At 33.8% G+C, this 23,500-nt stretch overlaps 1 protein-coding gene across 1 annotated transcript; it reads right to left on the reverse strand.

Moving 5' to 3' along the window:
• Positions 1–944: 944 nt before the first annotated feature.
• LOC132760662 (uncharacterized) lies at positions 945–10,848 on the reverse strand. The gene is made up of 4 exons (XM_060752691.1): positions 10,639–10,848; positions 3,932–4,231; positions 3,172–3,237; positions 945–1,147 (listed from the first exon to the last, which is right to left on the reverse strand). Exons 1-4 carry the CDS (start codon positions 10,688–10,690, stop codon positions 1,113–1,115), a joined length of 453 nt encoding a protein of 150 aa, XP_060608674.1. The 5' UTR covers positions 10,691–10,848; the 3' UTR covers positions 945–1,112.
• Between the last annotated feature and the right edge of the window lie 12,652 nt (positions 10,849–23,500).

Consider the following 23,500-nt stretch of genomic DNA (forward strand, 5'->3'; position numbering starts at 1 on the left):
CGTGACGTCACAATTGTGGCGTTCTATCCGGTTCGCGCGTTGTGTATTTATATGAAATGAAATTGGAAATAAAAAAAGAAGAAAAAAAATTGATTTCGAAAGAAGCTTTATATATATTGTCAGAAAGCTTAATTTTCAGCAAGTCTCCTTGTTGGTGAGCAGGTCCAGTGAGGGAACCGAATAAAGCAGCAAGTCTAAAAAACGGTCGGCTTTCTAGTGAAGAGTTGAGCCTTAGCAACGGTCCACTTCCCAGTAAAGAAGCAAGTTTAAGAACGGTCCGCTTCCCAGTAAAGAAGCAAATTTACGAACGGTCCGCTTCCCAGTAAAGAAGCAAGTCCAAGGAGGGAGCGCAGCGAGTCTAAGAAGCGCAGCAAGTCCAAGAAGCGCAGCAAGTCCAAGAAGCACAGCAAGTCCAAGAAGCGCTGCAAGTCTAAGAAGCGCAGCAAGTCTAAGAAGCGCAGCAAGTCTAAGAAGCGCAGCAAGTCTAATAGTGCAGCAAGTCCAAGAAGCGCAGCAAGAATAATAGTGAAGCAAGTCCAAGAAGTGCAGCAAGTCTAAGAAGCGCAGCAAGTCCAATAGTGCAGCAAGTCCGAGAAGTGCAGCAAGTCTAATAGAGTGCAGCAAGTCCAATACTGCAGCAAGTCCAGGAGTACAGCGATTCTTAACTTATAATCACAAATACCGCTCAGAATATCGATAAAAATCTCATAAGTGAAACCAAAACTTGACAGTCATTGACTATTGCAACATTGATATATCATCTATATTCATCATCCGATACAATATCGATACACACTTTCAAATATCGATACAAGCTACAACTTATTTATTTCTGTTAGTAAATATGCCTCTCTATTTGCATAATTAAGATATTTTTTTCTTGGCTAACTTTAATTCTAAACTACGTTTTCAAATGTCAATGACAAAAATAACAGAAAAAAAACTTTCTGATATTTGTATAATTATGTCTTATACAATCTTGCATAATACCATGATCCCAATTAATAAAACACATTTAAATGTTTTCATTGTATCTACTGTCAAAGTCGATATATCTTCCATATTTGTCTCTCGATATATCAATACAAAATTTTCCATCAATGACAGTCCTACTATATCTCCATAGAACCTCTACAAGCCACATCACCTGTAACAATATAACAACAACAATTAACCCTTGACATGCTTTATTTCTATAATGAACCTGTCATGCTTTGAATTTGGAACAGTTCATTTAAAGTTTAAGGGATTTCAATATTAAAATTAAAAAATTAGGCTGCCTACAGTATAGAGCCTGGTGGGACTGCACGGATGTGCAGGCTGACCTGGCTCTATACTGGTGGCAAAGGCTGGTCACTTTTGGTTCCAGTAGATTAAGGGTTAAAAATCTTAATACTTCTACAATACAATAATGTAGACCAAAACAATCAGTATTAATAGGTACATTACAAAATGTGTCACTTTAAATAATTCATGACATTAAAGATTATATGAATTTTCAGATTTTATAGTACAGGAAGGAACCCAAATATCCCACAGTGCATTAACTGTGTCTTGGTAGACACTCATCAGACAATGTTTCATGCCAAATATTTAAGCTCTAGCTCTTTTGGGTTTTTAAAGAAGATTTTTTAAATTTTTACTAAATTAATATAAGGAAAAGAAATGACCCCCTTGGGCGGGGCCAATTTTAACCCCAGTGCTTTTATTTTAACAAACTTGATAGACATTTACTAGAAGATGTTTCATGCCAAATATCTAAGCTTTACCTGATTAGGTTTTTTAATAAGATTTTTTAAGTTTTTTTCAATCGGTTGCTATAGTTTGGATGAAATTGGCCCAGCGGTTTATGAGGAGATGTCGTTTAAAGTAAACATTTTCGGGCGACGGACGACGACGGACGAAAAAAGATCACAAAAGCTCACCATATCACTTTATGACAGGTGAGCTAAAAAAAAACAATAAAAAACATTTATAAGAAGTATTTTGAAAACCCTAGACTTATTTAAAATTACTAGAATGCAAAAAATATATACCAAATACACCAAAGCTCTATGTCTTGTTCCTTCAGACATTTTTAAGTTTACGTAATGAAAATTAATGACACCCGTGAGAGAAAATTTTGATCCCAGTGCTATAATCTTAGCAATATTGGTAGAGGTCCATTACACAATATTCCATGCCAAATATCTAACTTCTTGCATTTGTCAATTCGGTGAAGATTTTTAAAACTTTTTTTCTTTATAGTAATACATATAAGGAAAACCAATGAACCCCAGGGTGGGGCCAATTTTGACACTAGAGGCAAAATTTATATAACCTTGATAAAGGGCCTAAAGATGATGTTATACACCAAATATCAAAGCTCTAAACCTTGTACCTCAAACAAGATGATTTTTAAAGTTTTTACTACATGCCAATAATGAAAATCAATGACCCCGGGGAGGGGTCAATTTTGACCTTAGGGCTATAATCTGAACAAACTTGGTAGAGGTCCACAACACAATGTTTTGTTTCATGCCAAATATCTAACCTCTAGTCTTTGTCAATTCAGAGAAGAAGATTTTTAAGTTTTTACTTTAACATATAAGGAAACCTATGACCCCCTTGGTGGGGCCACTATTGACACATAAGAGACATGATTTGAAGAACTTTGGTAGATGGTCTATAGATGATATCAAGCACTAAATATCAAAGTGCTGGGTCATTCAGACAATAAGGTTTTGTAAATTTGCATTTTTGAAACTTCTTTTCTGGCCCCGTGACATACTTGTGCAACAGACCAGAACCATTTGAACAACTTTGTAAGGTGACCACCAAGGATCATTCCTGTAAAGTTTGGTTCCTGTGCAAATATTTGTTCAGAAAAGATGCTGTTTAGTAACAGTTGACGACACACAGACGCACAAGGATGGACGACGGATATTGGGGGATCACAATAGCTCACCATGAGCATGCTGTGCTTAGGTGAGTTAAAAACAAGACACAATACATAAATGTATTGTATATAAATTTAGTGACCACTTGAACTATTGGCCTTCATGATTGTATTCCTGCCCATTTTAACTCAAACCATGAATTATTCTGCAATCATGCACTAAAACAATTGATATCTATTTCCTAAATAAAAGGGTGTGACATATACCTAGTATGTAGTAATCTAAGTATTACCTGAAGCTTGCTGTTGCCCAGTTTCTTGTTCTTGTTCTTGTTCTTGACCCGGGTACCCAGCTTTACCTTAACAAGTAAGACATTTACTTTATTTAAATTGAAATGAAAAATCAATCATGCAGACACTTTTAATAGATAAAACTTTAATTTCATTAATATATTACATTAAGCTATATTTAATGGGGGAAAGTTTTAATCATGTGTTGGAAAATGCCTTGATTTATGATAGACACTTTATAAAACAAAGTCATATAGTTTAATCTCTGGTTCTCATGTAATTTAAGTTAAGACAATTTTGTCAATGACTAAAATTATGAATTTTCATTAAAATTGGAAAGCAGCTACTTTTTGGCTTTGTGAATGAGGCCCTATTTCAACCTTAAAAGAGTGCAAGGCCAAGATAAGAAACAGTTTAATAAAGACCCATGAGTTTATGTTTCATGCCAAAGTTTTACGAAGTAGATATCTGACCACCAATTATCAATCCCGTGAATAAAATGTTCAAAGGCTTTTTATTTTAAGTTCTGCCAACCCTTAAAAGTGGCCAAATTTTTCAGAACATTAACCATTACTCCTGTTATCACAATATCTCTTTTGTTTTAGTGAGCTGAAAATAACATTAATAAATCTTGATATTACATTATTATTATTAGAAACAGCTTAACTCATATGGATTTTAAAACGAAACTGAAATATTTTGTATTTATTAGAAATATCAAATATTGAATTGCAACAGAATAATTGAAAAACTGCAACTTACATGCTTGGATATCCTTTATAGTCACTTTGAGTTTGTCAGCAATTGCGTTCCAATCAATTGTCATAGACATACCAGCTTGGTACATAGAGTGAAATAAATGAGCCAATGATGGGTCATTTGTCTGTGCACGCCAATTGTAAAGTAAATAATACACACACTTGTGACTTCCCTTATGATCTTCTTTTATTTGCTCTACTGTAACTGTTGTGTTTGTCCCTAGAAGGAAAGGTGCCATCATTTCCCAATTGGTACCAATGCATTGTGAAATGTTATTCAGATCCTTGTCAGACGCAGGTTTTGCTAGAGTATTTAAAATTAAAGCATTATAGATCTTGGACAAGCAATACTTATAAGTCATTCTTCTGACAAGCATAATAAATTACAAATGAATTATAAAAGGAGATAACGAAAAGAATTAAGCAATGCAGAGTAATGGTTCTTTGACACTGCACTCACTCCTCTCACTTAATCTCTACAACTGTGTGAAGCTTCAATATTATACACATGCTTATTTAATGCTTTCCAGTGTTTTACTGTACATTTTAAACTACTGACGGTCAATCCATGGTAACTTCTCTATTTTCATCTGCCAGATAGCCCAGTTTAACACAAAGAATTTTGAAATACTGTATAAAGTTTCACTTGGAGGTTATTTGTTTATATAAACTGAAAGCTGACCTTAGAAATATGAGATTCTGTGCAGATTGTAAGATGATGCAATAACTCTAAAAACACTAAAATTGTCCACACAATTATACCCAGGTGCACAACTATTCATGCTGAGCAACATTCCTGTTAGGTTTCATGACTCTAGTTCAAATATTTTTAAATTTACGTGCGACACAAGTTGAAAATTGGAAATTTTTACTAATTCAAGGGCAATAACTCTAAAAATACTAAATATATCCACACAAAATTACACAGGTGCACAACTACATATGCTGATCAACATTCCTGTAAGTTTTCATGACCGTAAGTCAATTACTTTTTGAGCTACGTGCGACATAAAAAGAGAACGGACGGACGGAATGACGGACAAGGGTAAATCTAAATCCCCCCCCCCTATATTGGGGGCACAAAAACTTGAATTCCCATGTGAGATTTATTAAAAACTCAGGGTCCATGTCTCTATTTTCACCCTGATTTTGCCAATTCTGGTTCAAAGCAGGCCTGAATCGGTCCTTTTTTTTATAAAAGCCATGCTGATTTTTTGTACAGGGGATAGCAAGACACTTGATCCCCAAAACACTTCATCCCTCAAATATTGAAGACACTTCACCCTCAAGACACTTCACCCCCCCCCCCCAATCAGTAAGACACTTCACCCCTCATCCATTTTTTACTATTAAGTAAATATGCCAACAATATAATGCTTTAATAATTATGTTTATTTTAATTATTTTAGTACGAAAGACTAATAGTGTCAAATAAAATAAAAAAATAAAAATGCAAAAGCGTTATGACGCGAATAAAGGCATTATTACGCGAATCAAAAGGCGTAATAACGCGAATAAAGGCGTAGCAACGCGAATAAAGGCGTTATATCGCGAATCAAACGGCGTAATAACGCGAATAAAGGTGTTATAACGCGAATCAAAAGGCGTATTAACGCCTTTATTCGCGTAATACCGCGGATCAAAAGGCGCAATAACGCGAACAAAGGCGTTATAACGCGAACCAAAACCATAAATCCTTTGATCACGGATGACCCTATTGTTCTCTTTTGTTCTATTTACTGTTATATAGCCCCTAAGCCCAAAATGTTTGCTCGGACGGACGGACGGACGCCTAGGGGTATAACATAATATGCCCGAAATTTTTTTGGGCATATAATAAAAGGTACATCTAGATCAATTCATTTAAATCAACATTGTTCTTCCTTCCATACATTACTAGGCAACTGTTTGGAATTTATATGGTATTAAATTAGCGTTATAACGCCTTTTGTTTTGCGTTATTACGCATTTTGGTTCGCGTTTTTACGCCTTTTGATTCCCGTTATAACGCCTTTATTCGCGTTAGTACGCCTTTTGATTCGCGTAATTACGCCTATTGTTTCGCGTTATTACGCGAATAAAGGCGTTATTACACCTTTCAATTCGCTTTATAACGCCTTTATTCGCGTTATTACGCCTTTCAATTCGCGTTATAATGCCTTTATTCGCGTTATAACGCCTTTGATTCACGTAATTACGCCTATTGTTCCGCGTTATTACGCGAATAAAGGCGTTATTACGCCTTTCAATTCGCGTTAAAACGCCTTTTTTCGTGTTATTACGCCTTTCAATTCGCGTTATAACGCCTTTATTCGCGTTATTACGCCTTTGATTCGCGTAATTACGCATTTTGATTCGCGTTATAATGCGATTAAAGGCGTTACTATGCCTTTTGATTCGCGTTATAACGCCTTTATTCGCGTTATTACGCCTTTAAATTCGCGTTATAACGCCTTTCAATTCCTGTTCTAACGCCTTTTTTGCGTTATAACGCGAAACAAAAGGCGTAATAACGCGAATCAAAAGGTGTAATAACGCGAACCAAAAGGCGTAATAACGCAAAACAAAAGGCGTTATAACGCTTATTTTATACCATATAAATTCCAAACAATGGACTAGTCATGTAAGAAAGGAAGAACAATGTTGATCTAAATGAATTGATAAAGATGTACGTTTTATTTTCAATTCTGTACGGATACGTCCTAAGACCACAGTTTGATTTCTTAAATCTTTTATTAGGAAATGCTTTCGTCGCAATAGAGGTTACTATCACCCAACTTTAGATACTTTTCTACAAGGACAAAGGAGATAATGTGTCCTATAATTGTAACTTAACAGAAACACTATCACTCTTCTAAGCATACCTATCAATAATTAAGATATACTTTCACCCTAATGTGATTTACTTATACTTTACTTTTTTTCAAAATATTGTTACGTATAGCCTATTATATACCTATGGCGTTATTTGGAACGACATTCACATAATTAGAAGATACTACAGGTTATTAAGTAATTATACAGGACATATCCGTAGATAATTGAACATATGACGCACATATAAGATAAGATAAGATGTAAGAAAAGAAAAGATAAGAAAGAAATTCCTTTACTATAGTGACGTGTTTAAAATCAATGATGTGATACATGTGAATTCAGAGTAACTTTATTTAAGTCCAGTCTGGTGGACCTATAAGTCACCAAGTCATCTTATATTGGCAAATATTAAAGAGTCTTCATTAGTTAATGACAAATAGTTTGCATTATTACTGTGCAAATGGAATGATAGTTATTGTAAATGTATATTGTATTATTCTATACGAGTTATATCTTGAGCAATAAATTCAGATTAATATTGGTCTTCCTTTCTCGCGTTACTAGGCAATTTGATTAGTATAAATATGGTATTAAATTGACATTATAATGCGTTTTAATTTGCGTTATTACGCCTTTTGATTCGCGATATAACGCCTTTATTCGCGTTATTACGCCTTTTGATTCGCGTAATAACGCCTTTATTCGCGTTATAACGCCTTTGCATTTCCATTTTTTTATTTCATTTGACACTATTAGGATTTCGTATTTTAGTATTATTAGATTTATATTTTTTTTAATTAAAGGACAGTTTACAGCCATTGCTAAGAGTAAATATTTGTTAAGTTGATAATTCAGAAACAAATAAAAACATGAAATAATCGATTTAACTCATTTACATATAACATGCAGTCAAACATAACATTTTACTGGTTCAAAAACCACATTTTTATAAACGTCCATGAATTCATCCACTTTCTCCAAGAATTTCTCAGTCATTAATTCATGATTGATAGATAGATTTATTTCGGCAAAGGAAGCATGTACATAGTTGACAATATAACATAGGATAAAATAATGAGCATTATTAAATACTATATCACATACGAGAAAACTATGACATGCTCACCGAAACCAAGGATAACACAAAATAGGGCAAAAAAGCTCTTATTTCCATTGTGGTCCTTTGTATTGGCGGCATGACATAGAGAGGCAGACCTAAATATAATCATGTTTAAAAATACTAATAAATCATAAAAATGTATATCACAGTCAAATCTTGAGTTAATGATAATCCTGTTTACAGCTAGGATTTAAAACACATTACTAAAATTGTAAAAAGATAAAAAGCAGACAATTTAAAATATTGAGCCGAAATATGTAAAAACATACAGTCCAACCCCGTTTATTCGAAGTGCCTGGGACTGATTATTTACTTCGAATAATCGATGGGTTCGAATAATCGAAATCGGAATATTGTGATAGACAAAAACTACTCCACTTGACCAATCATAGCAAAACTACCGTTTACAACACACTTACTTCCTGTAATCAATTGAAAAAAATAAATATTAAAGATAAGATACGTAAAAATTATTGTATTGACATTGAACAAATAAATACTTGCATTTTATTCTACATTATGTATCGTTTCGTTTCGCGCAAAGCCTTGATAATGGCCGTGTTGTCACTACGGTATTTAAGCTAAACTCTGGTATTTTAGATTAGGAAAAAAGGCTCTCATGTAACGTTATAATTAATGCAAAAAAATGTTTTGGATGTTTAGACAAATTTACATATACGGTATGTATGAAAGTTATTGCTGTCATCTTCAAGCAATAATAGTCACAAAATCGGACACGGTTCATTGCTTTTCATTTTCGGTAATTAAAGTTGATTAAAGAACACACAAAGTGTTATTATCATGATTGTCTAATTACACGCATGACTGTTGATATTTTTCACAAGTCGACCGGTCAGCGAGTGGATCTGCGCCAATTAGTCTGGCTTCGAATAATAGGTGTGAAATTCTTTCATAATTGTATAATCGGGACCGAAATTTTACTTCGAAAAATAGGAGGTATTCGGATAATGCATTTCGAATAATACGCTTGTATTTATATTGATTTATATATAGATAAAAACGGGACCGCCGATCTACTTCGGATATTGCCAGGTATTCGAATAAAGGGTTGTCGAATAACCGAGGTCGGACTGTAGTAAAAAAGCATTATATACTGTACATAAGATGACTTTTGATGGCAACCTTAAAACTTTGTAACCTGTTGATCTCCGTTAACTCTACAAATAAATCAATCCATAATTTAATACCAGAGAAAGCAAAGGATTTAGAACCCTGACCTTTGACCTTAGGTAGACAATACCCACCCTTTTGACTAAGTCTTGTACTATATTTATGTACGGAATCTTGCGAAATAAAGTGTTCAGACATGTCATCCCGAGACAGGCCATTTTTTATCTTAAAAACATGACACAACATTATCTGTTCAACTCTTCTGTGGACCGGTAACAAGTTAAGGGACTTAAAGTGGGATGGGTCAATATGGGCTCTGGAATCCAAGTCAAGTACAAATTTCATTATATTGTTTTGACAAGTTTGTAACTTATTTTTTAAAGACTGTGTCAAGCTATTATACCAAACAGAGCATGCGTTATCATAGTTACACTGAATAAGAGACATAACAAGAAGTGTCTTGGTATGCTGAGTAAGAAACTCTTTCTTGCGGTAAAGAAATTTTAACCGAGAGTTGGCCTTCTTAAGAACAGACTCGGCCATGGCGCAAAATGACAGATTTTGGTCTAGTAATCCCAAGATACTTGATAGATGATTCAATGGATGTACCAGAACAGGTTATATGCAGGTAAGATTGTGACCTAAGCTTTTGCCTGGACCCAAATAAATGACTCTGTTTTACCCAAGTGCAATGACAACTTATTGTCCACTAACCATTGGCTAACCACTTCCATATCATCTGTCAATGCCTTTTCAACAACAGATAAACTTTTACCAGATACAAGGATACCAGAATCATCAGCATACAAAAGCAATTTATTTTTGAGCACAGCTGACATATCATTTACATAAATTAAAAAGAGAAGGGGTCCAAGGATTGAGCCCTGAGGAATACCACATGTTATTTTGGAATTGGAAGAATAAGTACCAGAGACATCTACAAGCTGCTGTCTATCTGATAAATATGATTTGAACCAATTTAGGACGTCAATACTAAGACCTGATGCTTGCAGTTTCATTAAAAGAATGGGATGGTCGACTGTGTCAAACGCTTTCTGCAAATCCAGCAGCACCATACCAACAACATTACCTTTATCGTTTTCATACCTGATAAAGTATGTAAGGTGAATCAGACAAGTATCAGTAGAGAAGCCAATCCTGAAACTTGATTGAAATTTATACAGCAGATCTTTATCCTTAAAATAAGCTTCAACCTGGTCATAAACCAGTGGTCGTATTGCCCACTTTTATACAAAGCACTTTCATTATTGTTTCTTGCATGTCACCTTGTTTATTCAACATGCTGATTGGTTGTTTATTAAACAGTTATCTCATAATTGATTAGATAATTTGATTAAAAATGTATAATTGTATGACAATTAAATAAATAAATAAATAAATAATATTGTATGAAAAATAAATAAAAAATAATATTGCATGAAAAAATATATAAATAAATAAAATGAATATTTCAGTATATGTATATACATGTATATGTTTAAATGAAAGAACGAACGAACGAACGAACGAATGAATGAATGAACCAAAGTTAGACTAAGCAGAAATTTGAAAAATACTGCAATGTGATTGAAAAAAAAATAATTATGATCATTAAATATAAATAAAATAAAGAATTAACTTACAAATAATTTTGTGATATGAGCCTTTTTTGCAGGGCAAAAACGATATATCCATTGTCTTTGGTCAATTACATGATAATATAACAATTAAATGTTGTAACGTTTCCTTGTTCTCTGGGCGAGGATTTGTCTCGTCGGTAAAATAAATGTATTATTCCACCAAATATCAAGTATTCCATACAATTTCAATAACCAAAATAACACTAAACTGAATGACTTCAAACACACTACTGCTTATCACTGATCATAAAATCTCTTTATGTTGGTAAAATCTTTTCCTATTAGTCCAGATAAACCTTTACTTCATGTAAAACTATATAGTCCTAAAATGTCCAATCAAAATCGTCACAATATGTTAAAACAATAAACATACTCAATCACTACTGAATACATTTAACATTTTCTACATAAAAAGTTGTTTATTACAAAATAACAAAAAGGGGGGGATGAAGTGTCTCAATGGAACGAGAGAATGTCACTAACTTTATTTGCTCCGTCTCTGTTTAAGTACGCTCCGCCTTAACTTGTCGACAAATTTATTATGATGCACTACATGGCTGGGAATCAAAACTGCGTCGTATCCTACAAAATGTAAACAAACGCCGCCATCTTAGAACGAAAAACGTATGTTTTTGTTTATAACTTTTTTTGTTGGAAATGACTGAAAACCAGATATATGTATTAACACGCTACACTATTTTCCGCTTCGTTCGGTATATGTTGCTTGCACAACTATTTTGTAAAACAAAAGTTATAGCGAACTTGCAACTCGAAGCGGGCAGAATTTTTATGAAATTGTGTGGATACGACGCAGTTTATATTGCTTTATGTATCGTTTTTTCCTTCAAATCAGTAATATATTTATTTTAGAGTTCACCATAAACTTCGAAATATAATTTTGCAACATTTACTAAAAATTTCATTAAAAAAAGGTGTTTATTTTCTAAGAAAATAATAATTTTTACGAAATGATACGACGCAGTTGAAAATAAAACATGATACGACGCAGTTGTATTCTTGATTTTTTTTTTTTTTTTGTCTTTTCAACAGGGATAATTTTGGCAATATATTTCTATTTTATGGAATAATCACTTGCCCTAGATAACAAAACCCCAGATCATTTGCAGTGTATAGCAATGTTATATTGCTTTTGATTATTTAGAAAACATTGTGTCATGTCTAATATAACATTTAATTTGAAAGTTTAAATTGCGGAAGCTACTTTTCAGTTAAACATGAACATGTAACCTAATTGATCATAATATCTGAAATAATTTCTTATATTTTCCCGTATGTTCAATATTATCCCTAATTTTTTTTTGCAAAAAAAATGTAGAAATCTATTAACTTGAATTCATTTTGGCTAGCTACGCTCCAAGTTAACTGTGGTTCTGCATGTTCTGGGTATATGACTGCTTTTTGTGTTCAAACTTTCACTCTACACATTAGCTTTACTAGGGGCGAGGACCTCAGGCGCGCCTTTGTGCATTATTTTAGGCAAAATGTTGCACCTGCAGAGAACCATCGACATTTTGAAACTAGCTTGATAGGTTTTCCACACGAAAGAATAAAAAGTCCCTGGTGGTTTTCGAATTCATAGCAGTTCAGTTCAAGTGATTTGAATTCAGTAAACATAAACAGTTCGGCCTCGGTCGGACACACCTGTCTGATTTGTTTTTTCAACAAAATTTGTTAACGTCAGCTGTACAAATAAGCAGCTTTTTTATAAACCTCTGGCGTGAAGTTTTAAGATTATAATTATTTGAATTAATTATAAAGAGAGTAACATTTAAATTTCTTATTTCGATATGGCTAGCAGAGAAATTTTCAATGTAAACAGGGGGTAATCCTCTGTGAAGTCATTTTCTGAAAACTTTTGTTTAAGTTTTCAGGCAATTCATTATCAAATAAAAATCAAATAAAATCACACTTTAGTATGAAGGTATGTTAAGATGCCATGTCTCTTGTCTGTTGAAAATTCGATGCGGTAATCTGACCTAAATTTTCTGTTCAATATTGTGAAAAATTCTTCAATACTGTTGAAAGATGGTGTCTGCCTATCTATATCTGTATCAAATTTATCGGTGCACAGCGTAAAATACCCTTGCAAAACGGACACATTTTTTACAAAATAATTTGTAGTTGTATCATATGTAACTCGATTTTGAAATTTTAAAGTTTTTTAATGGAGAAGAATGATACTTAAATGCAAATATAGAAAATACATTCCGTAGACCTTTCCTCGTCGGCGATGAAGAAATGCAATACGACAAAATCAGCGGTACACTTCCGCGGCGCTGAACATAAAAAGACTAAACGGAACGCATAACCTACTTGCAAAAATATTATATGTTATTTTGGTTTTTATGGTGGCTGATTTGTGCCATTTGTGTTTTCGTCCCGCGACCCCGCCAAGCGAAAAGTCGAGAATTAACAAGTTAAAATGGCGGGGTCGCGGAGCGAAAACACGCTAATTAGCGGGGGCGCGCGGCGAAGTTTAATAAATAAAACTTCGCCCCGCGAGGGCGCGGAGCGATAATTAAGAAATAAAACGGCGGGGGCGCGGGGCGAAGTTTAATAAAATAAAACTTCGCCCCGCGCTGCCGCTAATTAGCGTGTTTTCGTCCCGCGACCCAGCCAAGCGAAAAGTCGAGAATTAACAAGTTTAAATGGCGGGGTCGCCGAGCGAAAACACGCTAATTAGCGGGGGCGCGCGGCGAAGTTTAACAAATAAAACTTCTCCCCGCGAGGGCGCGGAGCAAGAATTAAGAAATAAAACGGCGTGGGCGCGGGGCGAAGTTTAATGAAATAAAACTTCGCCCGGCGCCCACGCTAATTAGCGTGTTTTCGTCCCGCGACCCCGCCAAGAGAAAAGTCGAGATTTTTCAAATTAAAATGGCGGGGGCGCGGGGCGAAAACACGAATGGCACAAATCAGCCACCATAGGTTTTGGAGTGATATATGTGGATATATTACTAACGGCTCGGGTGATATTTTATCTTGGCAGGTAATATATCCACATATCACTCCAAAACCAAAATAATAATTTTATTACCCTTCCCCTGCCGAGTTTAGACGATTTTTTTTTAAAAAATCATTGTTGTTTCAAATGAAACGTCGAAATAAGACTCCCTTTAGGGTACCCCTTCATCACAACATGACGTCGCATAAATACATGACGTATTTTTCCCGTACCTAACGAATGTAAACAAGAGAAAAGGAGTAGTCTATTGAACGCACTTTTTTGTAATTAATATCAAGCTTTCACAAGGTCATATTTGTTTTCAATACTGATGAGAATATGTGTCATATCTTTACTTTGGTAAACATTTTTCATTTGACAGTTAAAAAGTGCTAGTAAATCGGAATTTACACCGCGTAAAATCGAACCGAATGCGCATCACTTCAGCGCATGTTGTTTACAACGTGGGGTACCCAACGGGGAAATTTAGTGTGTATATTACCCGTCTGGCTCTGTAATGTCAATATTTTTTCGGGTGATCAATAACCAATCAAAAAGGCGGAAAAAATCTGGAAGGGTAATAAATTGTAATATAATTTTAAAAATTCAATGTTCAGTTTCAAATAATAAAGCTCATGTGTTCTCACCGATTATTAAGAAAATGAATACAATAAAATCGGCACGTAAAAGACATAAGTAATAACGGAATTGACGGAAACTGTTGCTATTACAAGTAACAAAGGTAGGCATGCAATTTGCGCATAGCTCTCCGATAGCACTGAGACCTTTTCAAAATTTGTAATTCTTTCTCTTTTTTTAAAAAAAAATGTCATTCCTGATTAATACAGGGTCCAGGAGAGGTTACACTGGAATATTGAATTTTGTATCAAAAATAGTAATCACTCCCATTTCGAACTCATGGGAACAATTTTAGAAGCATGCTTAGGCAACACTGGAACACGTTGTCATATGGGTGTGCGATCACGTGTTTCAATGTATATTGCATTTGATACAGCTTTTCGGAATTTGTAGATGCTTATGATAGGTACTAAAATGCGACCGAAAAATGAAGCCTTAATAGAATTGTATTACATTTCCATTTTTATGGAACCAATGAGTGACCTCTGCTTTTGACTTAAGTTGTAAGCAAGAAATGTTGTTGGACGTTATTAGCAAACCTAGAACATAATTTAAATTGTTTAACCAATATGCAGCCTGCAATGAAAATACAACTGCGTCGTATCATGTTTTATTTTCAACTGCGTCGTATCATTTCGTAAAAATTATTATTTTCTTAGAAAATAAACATCTTTTTTTAATGAAATTGTTAGTAAATGATGCAAAATTATATTTCGAAGTTTATGGTGAACTCTGAAATAAATATATTACTGATTTGAAGGAAAAAACGATACATAAAGCAATATGAACTGCGTCGTATCCACACAATTTCATAAAAATTCTGCCCGCTTCGAGTTGCAAGTTCATTATAGATGTTGAAATATGATTTTTTTTCAAAACGGCTTATATTAAGTTTTTTTGATATATATGATCAGTACATGTGCTGGGATTGACAAATTTTGCATTTAATTTTTATTTTAAAAAGGGTTTTGAGCCCAAAAACCCCAAAAATGTTGTTGGGGGTTTTTTATTAGGACACCCCCATATTTATCTTGGGGCTTGCGCCATAAAATCTTTCAAAACGAAAATGAAAAATAAAAAACTCTACTGAAATCCCGTGAAATCCCAAAAAAGGTAAAATTTCTAGGGCATTACAATAGATGAGTATATATAAATATTATTATAATTAAGAACGCAATTTTATTTTAGGTTTGAAACAGTAGTCGAAAGGAAAAAAATGAGGAAAATAAGGAAACCGGTTGTGATGTAAAGTTATTGGATTTACAAAGACAGCGCAACAGAAAATATTTTTAATATTTAAAAGCCCAGGCCACATACAAAAATAGTAGTCTATGCTTTGATAATGAGCTGACAGATAAGGGAATTTTGTAAAGGGTGGCTTAGCCTGTCTGTTGTGATTACATGTCTAAAAAGTACATCATGGTATATTTTAGCCACCATAGAATTTATCTAGAAAAAAATCTAGCTATTTTTATTTGTACAAAAATATAGAAATAGTACAATGTATAATTAGTAAAATGTTCACTATACATGTACAAATAATGAAACTATTAACAAATGTCGGTACAGCCGCGGTACGGTATTTAGAGGGTAACGGGTTCGAGTCCATGTCAGGATGCACTTTTTTCTCACCCTGTGACTGATATAACATTTGTATAGCCCAGGTAGAAATTAAATCACAATGCTAAGTAACCCTGAGATTCGAAGAAATATTTGCATACACAGTAGGTTTATAACGATTCAGTATTTTAACAAGTAAAACGTGTAAGCGGCCGAATAACTCGGAGGAACTCAAGAGCCGCGGAATGGTATTCCGAGTGTCAGGGGTTCGAGTCCCTGCCAGGCTGTTACATATCAATATAAATCTGTCAAGAAAAATAGGGAGGAACTGTCTAAAATAATTATCACCCTAAATAGGATTCGGATCGGGTTCGGACAGTCAGAAGATGAACTTGTAAAGGGGGTGGGGTGCTAGTCTGATTACCATCATTTGATGTCTGACGAACCTCATATCTAATATATATTGGTACGCATATAAACACCTGTTTGCTGAATTTAATATCAAAAATGTTGCAATTAATTAGTAACTAAATCTTATATGCGTATGTAAACTAGGATTAAAACTAATTAATCTTCGGCGTAAAGCATGTAGAAATCTGACCAGTATTCACCGCGAGGTCACAAACTTTAAAACTTTAATGTAAACATCACAATAATACTTCTTTATATAATATTTCTATTCTTTGACAGGGACACAGAACATCTCTTACATGTTTAAGAAACAAGAAATTTACATAATATATCTATCTAAGATATTCTTTTACTTCTGAATAGTAACAGACGCAAAACACGGTACTTAAACGCTTAGACGAACGCAGACGCACGCTAAATAAGAAACGCACGCTTTCAGACGCACGATAAACGAAAAACGATACACGAAAAACGTTAAACGCTTGAAAACGATGCACGCTTGAGAAAGCGTTTCAGCAAACGCACGTTGCACGCTATACGCACGCACGTTACACAAAAAACGGACGCACGAAAAACGCTATTTTTGACAACGGAAACGTTCACCCTACTGTATCTGGTTTTCAGTCATTTCCAACAAAAAAAGTTATAAACAAAAACATACGTTTTTCGTTCCAAGATGGCGGCGTTTGTTTACATTTTGTAGGATTCGACGTAGTTTTGATTCCCAGCCCTGCACTATATGCTAGCATATCTTCGTTGACGGAGGGAAGGGAACCAGAACAACTATAATCAATATCACTTCAATACTGATTATAATTACTTAAAATTCATATAATCATTAGTTATCGGGAAATTATATTGTTTGGTCAAACTATGTGTATCTTGTATTTTAATTAAAGTCCTGCTCCTAGGCAATGCTTAGATATTCTTTTCTGAATAAGCTTAAACATATTTAATGAATTTTATTCTAGATTCTTTCTTTTCTTCAAATTTTGTGAAAGAACAAGAAGACCTTCTTCTTAGAAATAATTCTAAACTAGAACTATCACTAAATGTGATAAATACCCCCACAATACTGCTTCGGAAATGAAAATGTTACTAGTAACAGAATACCTTGTAAAAATGAAATAGCGTTATGGTTGTGGGCAATTAAAGATAGTTGTGGTTCTTGTATGTTGCATTTCCTTTCAATGTGGTTGACCTTTGATGAAGTTTTATTAAATTACTCTGTAATAAGTCCAGAAAGACAAAGAAAATGAACAAAGGGCAATTACCTTATAAATACTGAAGATGGAGTTATGGTTATTGTACACTGCAATTCCTCTAATATTGTTTGATCATTGTACGAAGTTGTATTGAATTCAAACTACTAGTTTTCAATTTATGCACTGAACAAAAAAGTAACAAAGGGCAATAACTGTAATTAGTCCAAATAGAGTTATGGTTGACCGTCCTTGTGCATGGCACTTCATCTCACTGCCCTTGACCATTGTATAAAGTTTCATTGAATTCCAACCATTAATTTTCCAAATTATGCACTGGACAATAAAAAGTAACACGCAGCAAAAACCTTTAAATGAGTCAAGAAAGAGTTATGGTTTCTGTGCACTGCGCTTCCTCTCAATATACTTGACTATTTTATGAGATAGTTTTGAATTCCAACAAGTAGTATTCAAGTTATGTTCTGGACAAGAAAAAAGCAATGAAAAAGTAACAAAGAGCAATAAATCTATAATTACTCTGGACCGAGATATAGTACTTGTGCACTGCACTGTCTCTTATTGTGTTTGGCCATTGTATGAAGTTGTTCAAGATTCCAACCAGTACGTTTTAAGTTATGCTCCAGACAAAAAAAACAGTATCAAAGGGCAGAAACTCTGTAATTTGTCAAAATGGAGTTATCGTTCTTGTGCACTGCATTTCCACTTAATGTGCTTGACAACTGTATGAAGCTGTATTGAATTCCAACCAGTAGTTTTCAAGTTATGCTCTAGACAAGGAAAAGTAACAAAGGGCAATAACTCTGTAATTAGTCAAAATGGAGTTATGGTTCTTGTGCACTGCATTTCCACTTAATGTGCTTGACAACTGTATGAAGTTGTATTGAATTCCAACCAATAATTATCAAGTTATGCTCAAGACAAGGAAAAGTAACAAAGGTCAATAACTCCGTAATCAGTCAAGATGTAGTTATGGTTCCTGTGTACTGCACTTCCTCTTAAAGTGCTTGACCATTGTATGAAGTTGTATTGAATTCCAACCATAAGTCTTCAAGTAATGCTCCAGACAAAAAAGCAACGGAAAAGTAATAAAGGGCAATAACTCTGTAATTAGCCAAGATAGAGTTATGGTTCTTATGCACCGCACTTTCTCTCAATGTGCTTGACTTTTTTTAGATCATGATATTCAAATTTTAAATGACTTGGACTTGACTTTCGTAACGAAAACACGTGTACACTTGAAAATCTGTCTTATATTTAGTATCCTTTGTGCAATACCTGCAACACCTTTGGCAAATGAAAGAATCCTATACAGATCCCTTAAACCAAACACAAAATATAACTCCTATTGTAATTTTGGTTGATTCTTTTTTAAAGTGAACAGTTCTGTCTAATCCCTAAAGATATTCAACGTTAAAGCGGACTATTCAACTATAACATAAACTCATTGTATATCTCTTTTATAAAATTATGTATTCGTTTCTCATTTAGTTCGAAGTTGTGTATTTAATTCATAAAAGCAAACTTTCATGAGTTTTGTTCAAACTTAATTTTATCATCGCCATCTTATGTTCTGTGTTTATTTCTCAAGCATGGTGAAATAGTCCTTGTAAATGTGACGCTGCTAGTGTAGAAGGTAATTCACCACTTATGAATACAGTACTATTTTTGAAGACCACGAGATAAAATGAAATTGCATCTGGCACACCAAAAAGAAATCATTTCTAACATTATGTTTTTTTGAAATGGTATGATACTTTTTCAACATATTTTACACAAGGAATTCTAACTCTGTTTTTTATTTTGTAACTTTAGACAAAGAAGACAATAACCGGTATACATTTGCTAATAAATAACACTGATACGTCATGTTTATGCGAATGTTCTTTTAACATAAAAACATTATGTACTTCAATATATGTTACAACGTTATGTAAATATCAAAATTGTAATCAAGTTACATTAAATTGTCAATCAATTGTAGTTAACGACTTTTCATCGCCGTTCCTGGACGGCGATATATACAATTGACAAGATTTGAACGGTTCTATCTGCACACCGCCTGCCTTTAGCCAATCAAGGCTTATATTTCACATCACATGATAACAAAATGGACGTCAAAAAACTTCAATGAGGGATGCTTAAATTGACTCGCCCAAACGCCATGTTTTGTCGAGTTACTCATTCGTACAAGTGAACGAATTCAGTACCAGTCTTGAGGCTTTGCATGAAAAAATCGCAATTTTTTTTACTATATGTCATTTCTAACTAGACCATGTAGTCAAGATAAGAGTATTTTTGTTTGTTTTTTTTTTCAAAAACTTATTGTTAAGTATACATTTCTTTTATAATAAAAAAAGTAAAACACTACGCAAATAGGTAATTAATTATGCGTGGACTGGTTTACAACAAAGCAATAATTACAACGTTTTTAATGTTGCAAATAGTGAAATACAGAACCAGACACGTTAGCGCGCGAAAGTTGTCCTGGAGAAAGTCGTATCGAGCCATTCTGTTTTCAAGAAGTTTTGAGAATCGTGTACAATAAGCTAAAAATAAAACTATTTGTTAGTAAAGTGCCACCAAATTCTGTTTCTAGTGTTATAACTATAGTAAATTGGCTTTAAGACTAATTGCAACACTGATATTCAATTCAATGTTTATTTGGCTTAAAAAAAAACAACAAAAAACAAACAAACATGAGTTGCCTGAACCACCGTGTATATCCAGTAACGCACGAATATGCAAATATCGTAAAAGTAACTTCGAATCTGTGCAACGATATTGCAAAAACAAATAACACAGTAAGTAAACGAACCAAACATTTTGTTCAAGAAATGAACTAGTACATACGGCTCCTATGACATTATACTTTAACCAGCATTACAATTTTTTTAGGAATATGTTTACTTTTTTAAATCATTCGTAAGGAAGTCAACCTGATTACCTTTTTAAAGGTGACTTTTGTGTTCCGTGAAATAAATATGTACATTTAACACATTTAAAGCATTTTTTTTCATATTCTGTATACCTTAGACATTTGTCAAACTACAAGTTTAGTATAAAAATTGAAGAAAGCTGGTAAATTAAGATTTAGCTACTTTTAATGAGATAACCGCCGTTGCTTCAGTGGTTCATTCACGAATCCAGCGTTACCTCGTCAAAATAGTCTCAATTACGTTTTATCTGCTAATTTTAGTGTAATATGACACGAGTAGATTGGAAAATGTCTCAGGTACACCGTATATAAAAATCATAAATTAATATTATGTTATTGTATTTCAAGATGTCAACGAAACTAAAAATCACCATCAATACGCTAGTCAGGTCGTCATTTTCACGAATGATCTTGAAAAAAATAGACATTTTCATGGAAATTATTTTAAATAAGGTTTAAAGTTTAATGTCATAGCAACCATATGCGCTTATTGATTTCTTCCAATTTGGTGTACAATGAAAAATATTGGTCCATTTACTTACCGCGGTGCTCGATTTAGCAACTAAATTGCACAATTGCGTTACATTTGCACGGTTCCTGTGTTATTTGCACATTCCTGCGTTACTGGATATACACGGTGTGAACTGGGATTTGAAATCCGGACCTCTCGCTTCTAAAGCGAGCGTGTAAACCCCTCGACCACGGGTAGTTATAAGATAACAGCCTGAAGAATATCATATTTTTCTTAATTAGAATTTGTAACCCTTATTTATTTCGATATATTTTGTTCACGGTAAATCTGTTGTTTAACACTGAAGTAAATAATCATGGAGCTGAATATAAGCATGTCTATCTATATATATCTTTAAAAATAGTACAATATAAGAAATCTTCGACCAATCGGGAACTATTTTTTCGTTACGAAAATTAATGCGCCTGTCATTTGACAATCTGTACGCAGTGATCTCCCCTTAATTTTCGGCGTTAATGTATATATGAAGGAAAATAACCGCTTCGAGGAGTTTGGACTACTTTCGGTATTTGCAAATAAGAACATCAGGGTCTGAAATTTCGCTACCATTTTTGTTTGGTCTGACGACCCAAACAAATAAAAATGTAAACCCTCGCGGGGACTTAGATATGTGATGTTGTAGATTGCAGACTTATTATAAAGGACAAAATGCCAATATACATAATACATTTGGTACAAATGTAGGTATAGTTATAAAGTATTTAAAATTGAATTATTGGTCAGTCACTCAGTGCCAAGTTTACTATTTATCTTTACATTTTATAAAAATTCCTATGAATTATGAAGTTACAACATAAGACTAAAGAAAATCATTTACATTAGGAAGCATCTATCAAAGTGACATGAGAAGTGAAAATTCAGGCTTTCAATGTACAGCAATTGCTCTTCTGACATATTTGTCGATACTTACTGGCAAATGGCCCTCTCTTAGTTTGTGGATGCCTCACGATATTGATAGATTAGTTGTTAATGGGCGTGATTTGTATGATAACATCTTGCTTCATCAGGCTATTTTAATGCCAAGGTATTTGGGTCATGATGAAATTCCAATCAAGTGCAGGTTTGGAATATCTTTATTGGAGAAGGAGTTGGTCATGAATTGTTTTATGGTGTTGTTGGACAAGAAGGAAATAGTACTGCCGTAAGTGTTGATATTAATACAGCAGTTCATACAGCATTTTCTATATCTAATGCTTTACCTTTTACAGACAACTGCTTTCATTCATAGTAACAATTATTACTATGTATTTGATTAACATGCTTGAAGTCATGTGAATGGAGCTGCAGTGTTATTGAAATTTGGCTCGGTTTTATTGAGCCTGCTCATAAACAGTACAGGAAACTGCAAGCTCCTGCCCATGCCCTCTTGCACCGGCTTAAGTAGTATTCAACATTTAAACATGTATAGGTAAAATTTTGAATTTAAAAGCATCTGCAGATGTGTTTATACGGCGGTGATCATGGAACCTTCAATTTGACACATTATTGCCATTCCATGAAAAGCGGCGTATGGTCTCGAAGAAAAGTAATGCTTGTGCCCTAAACGAGAAAACAATGGGTGTAAGTAAACAAAATGGAATTTTGAAAGGGGTTCAAAGGTTATGAAGTCTCCCTAAAACTATGAAAACTCCGAATCATCAGCTACGCAAATATATAAGCACTCTTTTGATGCAGAAAATGAGAGTCAACATCAAAAAGTTATAATGTCTTTGAAAGTGTCCAGTCTTGCAGAACAATATGATATTATACAAATGGTATAGCTTCCTACTTAAAAAGAGATGGGATTATCAAATACCTTAAAGAAAATAATGTAAGTAAGTACGAAATCAATATTTAACACAAACTCTCAAAGAAATATCCCTTTTTACTAAATTGTGATAATTCATTACCAATATGTGTATCTGTAGCATCAACATCCATTAATTTCACCGAGAAATTATACAACGAATGCTTAAGGAGTCTTTACGATATTTACTCACCCTTGGGAACTGTTCTTTTTTGTGCTGATTTTAACGTAACATTACAGTATATAGAAACCAATGACAAACGGACAACAGCTTTGAACCAGTTCCTCAATAAATTATTCTAATATCAGATTTAATATACAGATTATACTCTAAAAATAATTATGTTTATCTTTTTTATATTTTGACATGCAGTGAGTTTATTCATTAAATTTAACCTTCTTCACGAACATACAATTGCGATTAATTGTTAGCAATAATACTGAAACAATGTTTATCAATACTGAACAAGTCTTTGTTAAATAGTTATAAAAATTATGCCATGTATAGTGTTCTTCTTTCTTATTTCTTATTAAGTCATCGGTCTGTTTGTTTAAGATAAACCTATTTTGTTACGCTATATCAGTTTATAGCACAATTTAGTACATGTATATATTTCTTTAAATTATTCGTCTTTCGAATCTGAAACAACATTTATTGATATGTCAGAGTAATCAGTACGAATAACTTGTAACGATGCACTAAAATAACACAACAGTTATATGTTTGACAATGAATTTAATCTATTTACACCACTTGCCCCTCACCGCCGTGAGTTCGAATCCCGACAGGGACTTTGGATTCTTTCATGTGAGGAAG

Source organism: Ruditapes philippinarum, unplaced genomic scaffold (assembly GCF_026571515.1).
Source record: "Ruditapes philippinarum isolate M1 unplaced genomic scaffold, ASM2657151v2 ctg2112_1_1_1_1, whole genome shotgun sequence".
Lineage (NCBI taxonomy): Eukaryota > Metazoa > Mollusca > Bivalvia > Venerida > Veneridae > Ruditapes > Ruditapes philippinarum.